At 46.2% G+C, this 16620-nt stretch overlaps 1 protein-coding gene across 1 annotated transcript in view; it reads right to left on the reverse strand.

Annotated features, from left to right (window-relative positions):
- Nucleotides 1–723: 723 nt before the first annotated feature.
- The window catches only part of chsy1 (chondroitin sulfate synthase 1), a 41944-nt gene continuing 26047 nt past the window's right edge, over nucleotides 724–16620 (reverse strand). The window contains exon 3 of the mRNA XM_076287379.1: nucleotides 724–2431. Within this exon, the coding sequence (XP_076143494.1) occupies nucleotides 842–2431 (1590 nt within the window). The 3' untranslated portion in view covers nucleotides 724–841. The remainder of the gene's footprint in view (nucleotides 2432–16620) is intronic.

Raw genomic sequence — 16620 nt, forward strand, 5'->3', positions numbered from 1 at the left:
CTACAGCAACTGTGCAAAAGGTCTTTGGTAAATCAAATTAATTTGAGAGAAAGACATGAACAGAACACTAGGCATGACTGTGATGGTAATACAATCTTTCTAATATACATACTCTCAGTCAAGTAATGTAAAACAAGACTGCATATTAAAATAAATTAGACAGAGAAAACAATGGAATCAGAGATAGTAAAATCCAGCAGTTGTGTTCACATAAGTAAATAATATAACAGAACCTAACTCCATGAAAAAACAGTGTTATTTCCAATTTCCAAAACCATATAAAACACATAGGCCCCTTAATGATAATGTTAAGCACTATAATTTATTTTCCCTCCCCCAAATTTAACAAAACAAAATTAACTATTTGTTCATGTATCTCTGTGTAAACATTCAGAAATAAAAAAATACATTAAACCCAATACCACGGCTCAAAATCAACAGCCTTTCTAGGATGAATATTAATACCAATATGCCATCTCTCACGAATGTTTAAAATTCGCCTCGCTATCGGTGTATTTCCCTGAGATACACCGCATTACTAAACATTTGTTCTGGAGTATCTTTGAACTGACTGCTCGTCGATCTTTAAAATAAACAAACCAAAAACAACCTCAAAAACTCACTTACATTTACAGGCTTCCTTGCAGATGGTCTGCATTGTTAAAAAATGATGTTTTTTTGATGATGTGCTCATGTTTGTGAATGTTGGTGTGTGTTTTTATCTTAAGTTATTTCCAAAATATATCCATGTTAAGTCTCTTCTTTAAAAATAAATTAGGTAGTTTTAACAAAAAAACTCCATTTCGAGGAATACGTCAGGCCTTCCTTGTCCTTGCCCAGGTCATTCTGTCCTCGATGACCCATTGTCTCCCAGTTTGCGGAAGGTCTGATCGTTCTTTTCAAACCACAGTTCAGCCAGCTGCTGTGTTGAGGCGTGCGACGACGCCTTAGAGCCCAGACACATTTTATACTGTTTGGGGTCTAGGTTGGGGTCACATAATACAGGATGGTGGACGTGCACAATGCCAGTGTCAACGCTGCGGAACTGCTTAAGTCCCGACTGGACGAACTTGTTGAAGAGGTCCACGTCCTCCAGTCCCCAGCCCTGTATGGAGACGTCGAAGCCGCCAGCTTTCATCAGGTCCCCTTTGTGCACGCACACGATGCCATAGCCATAGTGCCTCCACAAGCCTGTTTTGGCTGTAAAGACGTAGTGGTTGTCGCTGGGAACCTTTCCGGCGTAGACAACCTTGGGGTCGTACTGGCTGAAGATGATGGGGAAGTAGGTCTGCTCACCGAGCTTGGTGTTGTCTCGGCAGCGCTTCATGAAGTCGGCGGTGAAGAGCAGGTCCACGTCGCAGTAGAAGAGCAGCGAGTCGTTGGTGAAGTGGGCCGAACCGACCTCCAGGGCCAAAGCTCGGGAGAAGGGCCCGGACACGGGCTTGATCTCCATATCGGCGCGCGGGTACTTGGCGTGGTATTCCCTCATGAGTTCCACCTGCCGCACGCGCTCCGTGACGTTGTCGGTGGTGAAGAGCAGCACGAGGAGCTTGACGTTCTGGTTGGGGATGAGGCAGATCTTCTCGAAGTTGGCCATGAAGCGGACGAAGATGTCGTAGCGGCCCGAGAGCGGCACCAGGATGTTGATCCGCTCCTCTTTGGGCTCCCGCTGGTCCGAGCTGGAGCTGCCCAGTTTGAAGGGCACCAGCATCTTGAGGGAGTTGGACAGGAAGGAGAGCGAGTCTGACTCCTGGTTGATGCGGCTGGCCAGGTCTTTGGCGTCCATCTCCTGCTCCTCCTGGAACTGGATCTTGCTGAAGGTCTGCTGCAGGTAGGCGTGCCGCCGGACAGGCACGGTCATGCTCTTGCCCTTGTGCTTCTTGTACAGCAGCAGCAGGTCCAGAACATACTCGGCACCATGCATGGGGTTGACCCGCCGGTACCCGTACTGGATCTCCTTGAAGTCGATGACGCGGCCGCGGGTCTTGGCGTTGGCGTTGATCATCTCCATCACCTGCATGACGATGTCGTCCAGGGCCACCTTCTGCGAGGCGTCCATGCCCCTGCGTGGAGGCTGCCCATCCGCGGAGGTGAAAATGTACTTGCCCGTCAGGAACTCCCACTCCAGGACGTCCTCGCGCTGCCGCGGGTGGAAGCGCATGAATGATGGCGCCATGCCCAGCTGCTGGTCCTCCCGGCGGACCTCGGTGTTGGTGAGGCGGCTCATCTGGACTATCTCGCGGTGCAGTTGGACGGTGCGGTGGCGCAGCTCAGCGATCTTCCTGCTCAGCATGTAACTGTGCAGGCGGTACTGGTAAGGAGGGTTCTTGTTGGGGTGCAGCGTGATGGCGCGATGGATCTTGCTGTTGTGCAGGTCCCGAATGTAGCCTTTCTTGTTGGGCTCGTAGTTCTCATAGAAAAGCTGCTGCATCTAGAAAACAAGAAAACAAGAGAGAAATCATGAGTCAAATGTTGCCTCAGCATACCAAACTAAACTCTGTGGGAGAACAGCAAAATAAACACAACTTTGAAACCTCGGGAGAGCAATTTCTTTTCCATTTAGTTATGACCTTGAAAGGGGCTACAACAGTCTCAATCAAGGTGCTTCCACTTCTGCACTTCATAAAACAAGTACCCAATCCCTGACAGCCCAAATGGTTCTGGCAAACGATGCCAGTGTCTCAGCGGGCTCTGAGAAGAGACAGACTGGTTGAGTTCTGTGCCAACGTGCCAGGTCAGGCTGTCCAGAGGCCGCTCCCCGTCCAGCTGAGAGCACGGACTAGCGGCCAGACGTCAGGATGTTCCAGCCGCTCAGCGGCCGTTAGGACTTCCGTAATTACCTGACCTCTGCTACGACTGTTGCTACTGCTGCTTTGTTATGGAGTATAACTCATTATGATGATTTCTTCAGAGCCATTGACCCGACTGCAGGTCAGAACTACGGCTTTCAGCTAATGCATTTTCTTGCCAAAGTTAAGAGGCAGTGAGGTTGGCTGAAGTACAGAGAGAGGTGTATGTTTTGTTTTAAAAGTGAACAGGGTACTGCATCCATTCTTATGGGCTGTCATTTTAGTGTCTATCTGAAGCATAACACCACACAATTATTCAAACTGTAACTGTACAAACAACAAAATAAACTTATCAAACTGAAAACAGTACATGTAGATGACACACATACAACTTGGCCAAGAGGATGCCAACACAGTGAACTTAAACTCTCCATGAATACATTTGGACTGAGTGAAGTTAACAGCTTCTACACTGATACCATTGTCTTCTGGCGTTCTTTAGCCTACACAAATAAATTACAGCAAGGCAAAGGGTGCCTTAAGCCAGGAGATAAGACAGTGAAATAGACTTGGATAACGGATCAGGCTGCTCTGGCTTCTATCAGTCTTCTATCGTTTTTTCCCCCTGATTCTTTAAAGAAGCTGGCCTGTGTGCCCTCAGTTCGGAGAGGACAAGGCCAGAGGCATGGTCAGGGTGCCAGGGCGAAGAGTCATCAGGGGAATTACAGCCATGTATCAAGGCGTCAGATACACAGGAATAGTATAGTGTTTGCCATTTGCCTTGAGTGGAGTTCCTGATATATGGCAACTACTAAAATGTCACCAACAGACTCCTAAAGATATGCCTGATATACAGTACACAGAGTGGCATATATATAAAAAAGGACCGGACTATGCAATAACTCACAGGCATAGATAATATTCTGGGCTTATGGCAACACACGTCTTTTTTTATACACACTCAATATTGAATCTTCTCTTACAGTTCAACAGTTTAAATCCACAGCTACTGCTGTAGTGTTAAGTTCCTCTTTTAAAAGGAGAAGGAGCAGCTTCTATGCCTTATCCACTTCCTGGTACGTGTGCAGATTTCTTCATTATAATAGTAATAATAATAATAACAACAGCACAGATTATGCAGTGGGTTTTAATTAAACAAATGAATGAATAAACTTCATTTATTTGCTGGAGAAGAATTTGTTGTGAACAGCTACTCAGTAGTGATGCCTTCAGAGGCATGTGCAAATGTATCGTACTTTCTGTTCCTTCCTTCTCCCTCACTGTGTGTGTCCAGGAGTGTGGGAGTGAGTGTGTGTGTGTGTGTGTGTGTGTGTGTGTGTGTGTGTGTGTGTGTGTGTGTGTGAACTATCGTCCAGAGACATTAGTTTCTGCTGAGTCAACAACCGTCCTGCCATGCCATCCATCAGGGCGAGCCGAGGAGCCCTGAGAAGCAGGAAATAGGCCAGCGGAGACTTGCGCCAGGCTTGCCAACGCGTCGCCACAGAGCGCCTGAGAGCGACCGCCACGCGGCGCGGCTCATGGCAAATAGAAGCGCCGGCACTATTAGGTTAACCTAATTGGCCCAGTTGCAGTCACAGTATACTGCTTCCACGCCTAATCGTTTTAATAGCCGACTGTCAGAATAGGCAGGAAAACAGTCAGCCGTGACGGAGTTTCTCATTGAGCGACTCATGAAAAGCTTCCATTGTGAGGACTGAGGAAACACAATATTGTGGCTTTTCTATCAAGACGACATTTCCATATCCCGCATACATCCCCTGAACTACAGTGAGGGATCCTGGCCAAGGATATATGAGGAGCCAGATGAGCTGAAGCCTCTTCAGGAGCTCCCCCTTAGGTACTGGAATAGGCCCAGTGTGGGAACAGCGCATAATAAAAGCAACTGGAAGTCATTAAAAAAGTCGCAGGGAGGTCTGGATCCAGTCAGTGGGAGGATATTCCCAGTTGAGATGAATGTTAGGTTTTATAAAAGACTACTGTGCATAGCTATCAGCCCATTCTGTATGTCAGAGAGAAAGGGTGATATCAGATAAAAACTTAACTCTAACTTCCTGCAATTGCCAGACACAAGGACCCATCTGAAAATAATTTCTTAGCCCTTTTCAAACCTATAAAAGGAGTAAGAGCTGATGTTGCGCACATGTTCTGCCTGCTCTTGTGCCTATTACAATGTCTAGTTGTCAGATGAAGCTTTTCTTTGTTGCTTTTATGCATGTTATTGTAACGTTACAGCCAGCAGCATAAAGTAACAATGTTCAGATTGCTTAACAAAGTCAGTTGATCCATCAGGACCCCTACAGTTATCAAACACGTACAATTCCTTTGTTAGAGATCTTTGCCTAAAGTAAGAGCTCACATACCCTTGAACAGGAAAAAAATGGAGGCGTCAAGATGCTTGAAAGGTTGCTAAATAAACCAACAACAGAGACAGGCCTTTGGCCTGAAGATAACGCAAGTCTTAGGATGACAAAGACACATTTCAAATGGCAGAAAATACAAGCAAATAAACTTGGCGGCTGCTTGTCGCAGCCCTGAGTCAGGATATGAGAAAGCGCAGGATATTAAAGGCCAGGATGAATCCAATGATGGTAGGGAAGAGCACAGCATTCATGATCAACGCGCAACATCAACTATTAAGTGGTATAAGGAGCTACCTAATGCCCGTTAGGACAATCATATTCCAAATACACATCCCAACAGAGGACTCAACAGTAAGATATACAAAAATCTATCTTCTTCCTGTGACTCACCCCAACTCATATCCCCTGCCACTGGTCTATGAAAGTGGGTTTCCAGGTGATTTCCAGGCAAAGGAAGTAGGCGTAAATAAGCAGGATTTGACAGACCGTCGGAGCGGTGCACCATCAAACGGGGACGCCGGGGCTTGTGTCGACATGCACTCCCTCGCAGCTCTGTGAAAGGGAAAAGTGCCAGCCAGTTCCTTCCGCTACAAGAGGACGTTCGGAGGCGAAGCCCCGCACGGCCGAGTGGAGATAGGCAAGCAAAATAACGCACGTGTTTACTGAAAACATTTGACGCTGATCTCTCCAAGCACAGACGAGGAGGCCGACGGGCCTGCTAGAGGGTGGTGTACTGACCACGGCGGAGAAATGCAGTGACAGGAGCGGGGGGGGTGGGGGGGGGTGTTGGCCGTGTGAGGGGATTAAGCCAGCGGCGGCTGTGGCAGGGGCCGGCCTGTTGATCTCTCGGCGCTGACTGACCCTTTGTGTGCTTGCCCCCGCGACTGCCTGCCTTCCATCACACCGGGGGACTCGGGTTACTGCTTAATCAAGTCCCAGGATGGAGATTACCTTTTAATGAAAAGCCAACGATTAGTCAGTCATTGCCCGTGGGTGGGAGCGGTTCATTCAATATCGCAGCAGTTGCAGCCTCCGAATCTCCTGTGAACAGGATATTCGGACTGCCTGAGTGGAGGCATGCTCTCACGACAGTCAGCTCTGTATGGAAAACTGCTACAGTGAGAGGACTTCGGCTACACTAATGCCTTATTTGAAGCAGTGTCAGGAAACATTTAAATGACAAATGAGCTTGAGAATCGGTAGCATTGTTAAACCACAAACAGAAATAAAACAAAGCTAATACAACAGATCAGCTATGCCCTCTAGTAGACATGAAGTGATGGTGTTGCTCAATTAAACAGAACAAAAAAAAGAGCTATTTAATACAGCCCACACACCCTTAACACACCCTTCATAAAAGCAAGTGCATGTGCAACAAAAATGAGGTTCACAGCACGCAGCAAGATAAATATTTCAGTTGCTAGAGTGACATGCAATCCCACACACTAGAACGGGTCAGGGAGCATTAATTAAGGAGACATTCTATAGTGGATAAACCTCTCTTAGTCGCAGCCACATCCCCACTTTGCGCGACATAATAACAGCATGTTTCTGTCCGTCCTGCCCTAACCCAACCGCTGGCTCAGGCCCGCTCCTCAGTCCCGCACAGTCCATGTAATGAACTTAATGAATAAATCAAGTTATGCACGGCACAGGCCAGGCTCTTGAGAAGGGGACACTGTAGTTCAAGAGATCTATTACACAGATACACACACACACACAGATCTTTCACCAGGCAGGAATAAGAGATCCGGCCTGTCCTTCTGCTATGAAAGTCTTATCACTTGCTACCGCCATATGAATGGAGCTCAAATTACAGCAGTGCGATGACTACAGCGCGGGGCAGGAATGTGAAAAATGCTTTTCCGTTTCTTACTGAAGCCGCACAAGAGAGGAGGCAGAGAAGAGAGTCTCTTTATTTTCTACTCTTTTTTTTTTTGAACTCTATAAAAACGTTCAACTGTAGCATAGCATGGCATCCATGGAAGAATGACTGAGCGTGTGGGGGGCAGTCTTTCTAACTTCATTGCTGTTGGAGTTTAATGGCAGCCAAGCACGGTGCAGCCAGGCCCTTGCCGAGCTTGGACCCAACAGGCTGGGAATGGCGCGGCCGGCGCCAGCGTTTCCACCCAGACACACCCTTCCAGTCTGGACCGGCCACACCCCACACCCACCCTCACCGCCCCGGCAATGGAGGCCGAGGTTGAGGCCAGACAAAAACCCGGCTGACCTACTTCCAACCAGCCAATCTACTTCCACCATCTCAGCCCTGGCACATAAACAGGGACCAGATTAGGCAAAGAGAAAAAAAAAGAGAAAAAAAAAAAAAAAAGAGTCCTGCTCATTCAATATTTACAAAATACGGCATCATCAATAAAAAATGTAGGTCCTTCTCATGTCACCCTTTCCAGTCCCAAAAGCCAAGAGGAGGTGGAGGGTTTCTCACAAAAGGCAGACTGTTATCTTCACAACGGGAATGAAAGGATGTGTGAAACACACAGCAAGAAAAGAAGGCCGAATGCTCCTCTCCTTTTCATGAAAGGCTGCTGTCAATCTGTTATTGATTTTCCTGACACGGATGCCTTTGAGAGCTGCGGAAGAGAGAGAGAGAGAGAGAGAGAGAGAGAGAGAGAGAGAGATTGAGAGAGAGAAAGAAGAGTCTCCCCCTGACTTCGGAGGTCGATGGATGGGGTCAGAGGCAGGTGAAATGGGAGAAGAGGTGGGGAAAAAGGGCCACGGAACTCAATCAAATTCTAATCTTATCCTGTCCTGGCCTTTGTCCGTGCCACAGCAAATAAATACAAAAGAGTGCCAATGTCCGCGGATGGGAGCGAGGGCATGTCACACAGTCCTCATGCCCACCTCCTCAACAACACTCACGCAGAGCCTGGGGCTTGGCATCAGTGCCATGACACTCACCACGCTGCCAGCTCTCACACACACACACACACACACACACAGCTGGGGTCACATCAGCCCCCAGAGCTCTCCATTCCCTCACCACCGCCCCCACACCACCACTGACTCACACAGTCCTCTGGGTGGATGGGAGGCTGATAAGACAGAGCGACACTTTCCAGCCTGATAGGCAATTCAAACATGCTGGGCAAGTCCACATCCCACACAGCTAAAATAAACTCTGCACCAACCTGTTGTCTGTCAGACTGAACAATGGAGCTGGTTTCGGACTGGAGGCCATGGAGCACTTGTATGGCACTTGTATAGTGGCAAGGCTGGAAAATGTTTGGTCATTTATTTATTTACAATTTAACTTGTCATTTGGTGCTGGGAAATAAGGGTTTGTACAGTGTTGTCCAGCAATGTGTCTTGTGTGATTTGAGCCTGACTCACTCAGTGCAGTATGAAGGGTTAGAGCCTAGAGGCTGTCAGCACAGCCCTAACATGTGGGGTTGAATGTCTATCCCCTGGCACCGAAGATAGAGACAAAAGCAGGAGACTGAGCCGTAGAAAAGAAAATCTAATTGAGGGTCTATTTAATGGCTGACAAAAATACTCCACAGATGTATTAACCCTTAAGCCAATACCATCACAGAGGTGTGACAGGAATGTTGGAAACTGAATGTTCTAAAAAATATCTGGGTTCATTTAATTCAACATAGAATTTTTGTTGCGGAACAGAATCTTCTGTTAGAATTGTCAAAACTCCCCTGCTTAAGGCTTAAACAAAAGAGAAAAGCAAAATAACACACGTAACCCTTTATGAGCCTCACAGAGTAGGGTTGATCTGTCAAAGAAAACTTGGCCACATGAGAATTTCGATAGTATGTTGTTTGAATGCAAGTTGCAGGGTGTACACACCCTACAGTATGCAATGTCAAAATGTGGCAAAAAAAGTTTGAATGTTAATATAAATCTATAATATAGCATAATCTATGTAACATGATGCAAGACATAATCTCTATGAAGTACTCTAATCTTTTCAGGACGTACTGTTAGATTCAATAGCACTCAGCAAGGACAGGACCACTAGTTGGTCTGCCTTTCCATGAGTGGGCATGACCGCCTACCAACCAGTTCTAAATATCCAGCATAGAGGTGGTAAGGGCGTAACAATAACAAATTATTGTTTTTCAATACCCCAATAAGGTATGGCACCAAGGCCGTAGCCATGATGTCAACATTGGGGGGGACCAAATCTGTGGTGCGGTGTGAACAGAACTTCAATACATTTCCTGCCATGCAAAAATATTATTAAAATCACAAACAAGTCATTAGTTAAGTCAGTCAATTAGGATATACCAAACTTTTGACGGACATAGGCACAGATGGATTATGAACCCCTGGGCATAGATGCAAAAAAACCCTCCCCTGTTAAGATAGGGGGGCCCGGGGGCATACTTCCCTGGAAGAATTTTTAAAAAAAATGACCCTTTATATTATGACGACTTGTGAGTTTTGTGGAAATAGAAGAGAAGGGCGGAGAAGCAACTTCACACAGTCTTAGGCTTCAGGGCCCCCTGAGCTCTTGGGCCCAGTAGGCCCATTCAATAATCCATCCCTGGATATAGACCTGTGGTATGACTCCATTTGTCTCCAAAATGTATATTTTAAAAAGAAAATACAAACTAGAGTATCTTTGATAACCTCTATATTACACTGAATGCTTACTCATAGGTTTGGACCTAGCCCAATCATATTCTGTATTTTGATTTTATTATTCTGGCAGCTAATCACACATTTTTAAGGTTGATTGAAAGGGATGGAATTCAATATAGGCTACTAAGACAGGTCCCTCTTCTGTCTGACTCACCTCAAGTTACCCTATGCATTATAGGCTGGTTTCTGACAGAAATTACGTTTTGAGTTAAAATGTAGAAACACAGCCTTTATTTGGTGAATGGAGGTGGAAATTCCTTTCTTTGGTTAATGTCCGCGATTCACATTAACTGTAGGCTATCACCGCCATTGTAAAAGTTTTTTAAACTTTTGTGCCGTCGCCACATTTGAGTGCTACGTTTTGCCTGCATGGATGCGCGATTGAGTGCGCATCTAAATGTAACATGCAAGATAAGCTAAGAGGCTTATAAACCGGTTCATTTCTGACATTACTACTAGCATATGAATGCATTATTTATGTTGTAAGACATGTGAAAGAAATGAATGACACAGGCACGCACAAATTCAAATAAAAGGACACTACGTTTCACTTTCGCTATCATTGCGAGAAAATAGGCTACAATATGGAAAATGCTTCAAAGTTACCTTTGAGTCTGATCGGCTTTAAAAATGAATGGGGTTTCCTTAGACAGTGCTACACCTTTCCAACAAGTTTTGTGAGAATTGTACCGGTATCTTTTGCGATATTGTTGACAGCCTGCACCGCAGTAGGGTGCAGGAAGCTTTTGATAGCGCACGCCTCTAACGAAAAACGCAAAACCTCCAGGACAAACCACTCACAGTGTACTCTCTGAAACCATGAATAGGTCACTAATTTGTGTGTTATTTACGTTTGATTGCATTTCAGATGGCGGGACTTGTTGGTTTCGTAGCCTATAGCGTTTTTTTCTTTATTTTTTTGTATGTCCGAATATTGGGGGAGACATTTTGGTCACATCTGAATATTGGGGGGGGGGACACGTCCCCCCCAAAGTCTATGGTGACTACGGCCCTGTATGGCACTGGTGATTATGTAATAACCACCACTCTCTATTGGCAAAGGCCAGAGCCGTATGCCTTGAAAGCAGTGGTGCTGCATTTCCAACAACTCTGTTCAAAAAAGCAACGATTCCACATAATTCACAGATCCTTAGCCAGGGACACTCTGTGCCTCTGCGCCTCATTTGCCGCATGGTGCAAAGAAAATCTCTCCATCTGCAACTGATAACTCTGAGCATGTCAATCAGACCCTGCGGACTGCCAATTAAGTTGGATGATACACAAATGCGGGGGTCGCCCCAGTGACTTTGTATTAATACGGTACTACCCACCTACTATATGTACTCGGATCACTTACAAAGGACAAAAGTCAAGACATTTCAAAGAGGGTTTAGTACTGTATCATTTAACACCATCGGAAACCTTTCCTAAAGAATTATGTTCTGGATACAAAGGACGCTAAGGGCTGTATCTGTTCTCCTGATTCCTCTCCGGGATTCCTGAAGCTCCAGGCGGAGGCAGACATTTGATAAGCTAAGAGGGCTGGCAGAGCACTGTTGTGCAAGAGACATGGAGAGCGCAGAGCCTCAGAATCAGCCAGGAACAGAGAGGGACGAGACCCTGCTCCCGATCTGGAAAGTAGCGGGAGCAGAGCTCTGAACTTTTCACATCGGAGTCCAAAGATTATTGTTAAACTCTTTGCAATTGTATGTTACTACCACATAAGGAGTAGAAACTTGCTCATCTGTGGTCGGTCGACCTTAGGAAGTAGGACCTTGTGTCAATACAAGGGTCAATTTTTTGCTATGTCAACATTAATGACATAATTTTGTCTAAGCATGGCAACTGTATGTTAACAAAAGGTATTGCATTCTTTCCTTGGAGGGCTCCTCCCTTTGTTCTGAAGTTGTGCATCAGGCTGAAACGAAGATTTAGGGGTTGGGTGCGATGACAAAAGCTACACTATTCAGAAGATGCATCCATATCTTAACTAAGGATTAAAGTAATCTACCATGGTTCAGTTACAATCAAACTATTGTAAGATTAGAGAACTGGTTGAGCTGGTTATTGTTTTATGCCTGACACCCAAAGCTTAATCAATGTCATTTGTGCCTAGACATCAACTCAGAGCGGTGCATGCACAAAAGACATTCCTCAATACTGGTGGGCAGATACTTGGAAAATACGTATGCAGCCTCACAGGTAATCTATTTTAACATTTTGACATTTTCTGACAACCAGTTTCAAGGATATGAGGTGATTACTCATTGGGTAGGGTAGGGTTGACGAGTGGCAGTGAGGTGGGTGGAATCAACCTTGGCATCACCTTACGAAAAGTAACTAGGCCCTACTATCCAGATTGTCAGGTATTATACAATGTCATCTACCCAAGAATGGTGGGGGGGGGGTGTTGGGGTCCAAGTGCCCACGGGAGCTCAGGTTCGAATCCAACCTGTGGTCATTTCCCAATCCCACTCAATCTCTCTCTCCCACTTGCTTCCTGTCATTCTTCACCGTCCTATTTAAATAAAGGCAAAAATATAACTGCGGACTGTTCCACAAAGACAACATATTTCTGACACCATACATTTATATTTCTGACACCATACATTTGTTCCCATCCAGAATTTGTGACCTGTCAATCTTAGTTATGAGACTGACTGACGTATGTCTTTTTTCAGAAATAGCCATAATCTTTCCTATGCTCGGCAGAAGCCCGATGCAGTGAATTGCATGTCAAATGTGTCCAGTGCTGGGGCGGCCGCTCCCCAAGCAGCTTGGCCCAGGAACAGAGAGATGTACCACAAGCCACCCCCCCCCCCCCCCCAACCCCCACCTCTCTAAAAATATCCAGTGGGAGGATCAGGGCAGGAGGAGGCCACAAGGGACTTTTCCCCAGAGGTTGGCAGAGGCACACAGGGCTTTGCCATCCATCACTGGACAACGCCACGCGCAACTCCACATCATTTACAGTGATATTATGATTTACTTGTTCTGACTGACATGGTCAGTATTGCTCTTGGAAACAGCCATACACACACACAGGAATCCCATATGAAGACATACAGTGACCTGCAGGTGTCATGTATTAACACAAAACACATCAACACACCCATATGATCAGAGCTCTTAGGTTCCTGATCTACTCAACTTCAAAAGAGCTCTGTTAGTTGAGTGAGTGGGGGGTACTGACAGAATAGGACAGTGAAGGAGCAATGTGCACTTACTTTTCTTTTAAAACCAAACAATGTGTTAAAAATAGCCAATTAAAGTTTCTTCACATGAAATGTACAAAAATGGGACCTTGTCAGTGCAACAAAAAAGCCAGGCTGCCCTTATTCTCAATATGAAATACAGTGTTAGGACCTGACAAGTCCATTATTATCGTCTGTCTGGTTTCAGAAAAGGGAGGAACCCGTAAATAAAATGTTCCTGAGCTTCAAAAGGGCCGGGATTAAAAATACTCTTCTTTAAAGCAGAAAGGCACCGATATTGGCTGTTTGTTACTCTTTATTGACTACAGTAATTACAGCCTGTACAGCAGTCTGCAAAATACTTGCAGAATCCACAGTGGTCTGTTGTCATGGCATTAAGGAGTGGCAGTGCCACCCTGAGCTAAAGCAATGGGGACAGGAACTGCGCCGTGGGCACAGCTAGCCCTGTGAATCAACTTTATACACAACTCACAAGTCATTAAACACGAAAACAAAATAGGAGGCCAGTTTCCAGGCAAAGCTGCGTAGCACATATAATCATGGGCATCATGGATCTAAACAAATTAAGGCCTCAGAAGTTTGGGACACCCTGCCCTTTTCTCCTGCTGAGACGGAACACTAAAAAAGCATGGAAGCAGCAGGCAAGTGCTGCAGCCACACCCATCAACAAAGCAATTAACTGTTAACTTCACTGCTCGATTGACAATAGCAAGTCAACACCCAATTTATGCAAATCACACAGGTTAAGGGAAAGTACACTGCATTCAAAGAATACAATAAGCCACACATGGTTTTATTTTGAGAACTTAAAACTATAAGACCACAAGGCAAAGTGCTCTTTTTTATAATATTGACAATAATTGACAGTGCTTAATACATTTCCATTAATTCTGTAAAAGGTAAGGCGTGTGAAATGATGTCGAAAAAAACAAGTGCAATGTGTCCTGTCTGTGTTTCCAAAGAGCCAGTCACTGGCAGTGTGCCAGGATGCTGCTGACTCTTTAACATAATCAATAGGGGGACCTGCAGGAGCGTTTGCCTGGGCAACTTTGAGCTTCAGCCTTTTCATATGAAAAACGACAGGGCCAATCGCCAATCGGCAGCCCTCAGACAGCTCCCCACTGGGTAAATGCCTACATTAGTTCCTGATTCATTAATTGGAAAATGATGCATGCAATTTCACCTCCGACTGGAACACAAAAACAAACACACACAAACACTTTTGGCAGTATTGAATGACATGTTCATCTGGATCAGTGTGAGGTCTGTTTCTAGGGCGTACAGATTCACTGCAACACAAGGAAAGCAACTGCGACCAGAAAGAAAGAAATACCACCACCAAGTTCTCCTGGATGGTGTTGGAAAAAGTGTGTTGCAGAGCTTGCTTTTCAGACTCCCTGAAAAAGGTTTGCACAATGCTGGGGGTGAGAGGTCAGATCTGGGCTTGTTCTGAGAGGCAAGGGGCGGGTGGGGGAGCAGAGGTTTGGGCATGCACGCACCGGTCATCACCTCTGAGGCTCCTGAATAGCTTGGTGGGGGGGGGGCAACCCTGGGGGGATGGTGGGGAGGGCCTAATTACAGCCTGCCTCCTCCATCCCCATTTGATCCTGCCGGGCCAAATTAGCGGGCAACACAGGTAGCAGAACAGCTGGAGAGGCCCAGCAGAAGCCAGATGTCAGGGCTCTCAACAAGTGCACTCTGGGAAAGAGCCGGAGCTGTTGCTCAGTCACTCAGCACCCAATGCAATGGGTTTGAGATGTGATGATGTCTCAATGTACAATGCACTGTTGTTTACTAAATACAGAAACACAAGACGAGAGAGTGTGTGTGTGTGAGAGAGAGAGAGAGAGAGAGAGCTAGAGAAAGATGCAGTGACAGATGTAATAGAAACAGACTAAGACAGAGATTGCCATTGTGAGTAGGAGCAGGGAGAGACACAACAGATCAAACACCACCAGAGACAGAGATAAGGAGTGAGGGAGACAGGGAGGGCGCCACTGAGAGTGGGCCATGATGTCATTAGAGGAGACCAAGAGAGAGAGAAAGAGGGAGCGAAAAAGAGAGAAGGAGCAAAAGTGTGAGAAAGAAAAAAAGAGAGAGAGGGAGGTGTAGGCTAAACTCTGGCTGACAATGCAGATGGTGGCAGCTGCTAAAGCTGTCATGGCGAAGGGGTTAGACTGGTGAAGACAGGCTGCCAGCAAAGGATTTACGCAGCTTTCCCCTTCTGCCGAGAGGAGCTGGCAAAAAGCCCCACTCACATGGCCTCTGCTGCCCTTCTGTCCAGCTCAGCCCAGCCACTGGGATGATCCCACCACTGCCTGACTGGTCCAACAGCACGCCGCTGGAGCTAGCTAGCGGAATAAAGAATCCTGGGCAAAAAAAAAAAAAAATAAAAAAAAAAAACTCACCGACAACTCGGCTACATCAAAAACTGCAAAAGCCGCGTGCGAGTAATTGATGTGACATTCCTTCTCTACACCTCTAGGTCTCCTACTGGGGTTGTTGTTAGCAGGACTGTCTCAGCCCTCTGCCAGAGAGCACCTGACTCCGTGCTATGACGCGAGGCAAAAAGTCTAATTAATTGTGTTTATCAAGCTTTTGCTAAACCCAGTGGAAGAACCGAGCAGCACAATACACCTCCCGCTGTGCTCAATGAACTGGCAGCAGCAGCAATGGCACGCAACTAGATAAGCTCTTTTACGGCGCTTTCTGGGGGCCAGACCCGTTTCACCTTCCCCTAAAGGTTAATTGTAAATTTAATTCATTGTAGCATGGAGCCCCTTAAATGAAAAGCGGGGTGTAAGCGATCCTGAGGCGAAGCCTCCCGCTGCCTGCGGTGACGTTTGCCAGCTACGTTATCAGAGCAGACAGGAAGTGTTTAAGCCCCCCCATCTCCACGCGGCCAAGAACCGATTCAAAAACGCCACTCATCGCTCACTGCCAGCGAACGTTGGCTTGATGAAACGGGAAGTTACCATTCATACTCGTGAACTCAGCCACACTTGACAAAAAGAAGAGAAAGAAGCAAAACATCTAGAAGAAAAACAACCAGCTTACATTTGGAGGGAAGCTTCCTTCCGCCGTTCTGGGGACTAAATGTGTGTAAACAGGAGGAGGGCTTGCATGCCTCATTAGCAGTACGTGCAAGAGAGGTTGCTGACATTTTGACAGATAGATTCCGAAGAAAACCAATCAGATGTAATGCTCAGGGAAGTACAAATCTATTTCATCGGTTCTCCCTGAATGATTCCAAAGCATTTATGCTCACAAAAGCAAGGCAAAGTCAAGGCACTGTAATGCACAGTTGTCTTTCAAGTGAATGGGCTCTTGGAGAAACATGCATACAGACACACACGCACACAATATTCAAGGGTGTCTGTGCGTGACAAGAATTTAGGGCTTGGGCTGGGCAAAGAAAGACAAACAATGTTAACGAACAGCCATCAGTCCAACACACCTCCATCAGACCAGGGCCTGATTTCACTTGCCATCATTCTGGGCCTGATTTAGCCAGCCATCAATTTACGTATGGGGGGCCAGGACTATAAAGCTCATGACAATGCATCCCGTAAATCTGTCGAGCCAGTGTCCGAGACAATTCCCCCAATGTCTGCGGAG

This window comes from Alosa pseudoharengus, unplaced genomic scaffold (assembly GCF_046254945.1).
Source record: "Alosa pseudoharengus isolate Yale_2024_CS ecotype anadromous, Long Island Sound unplaced genomic scaffold, YU_APseudo_1.1 YU_APseudo_1.1_scf_16, whole genome shotgun sequence".
In the NCBI taxonomy this organism is placed as follows: Eukaryota; Metazoa; Chordata; class Actinopteri; order Clupeiformes; family Clupeidae; genus Alosa; species Alosa pseudoharengus.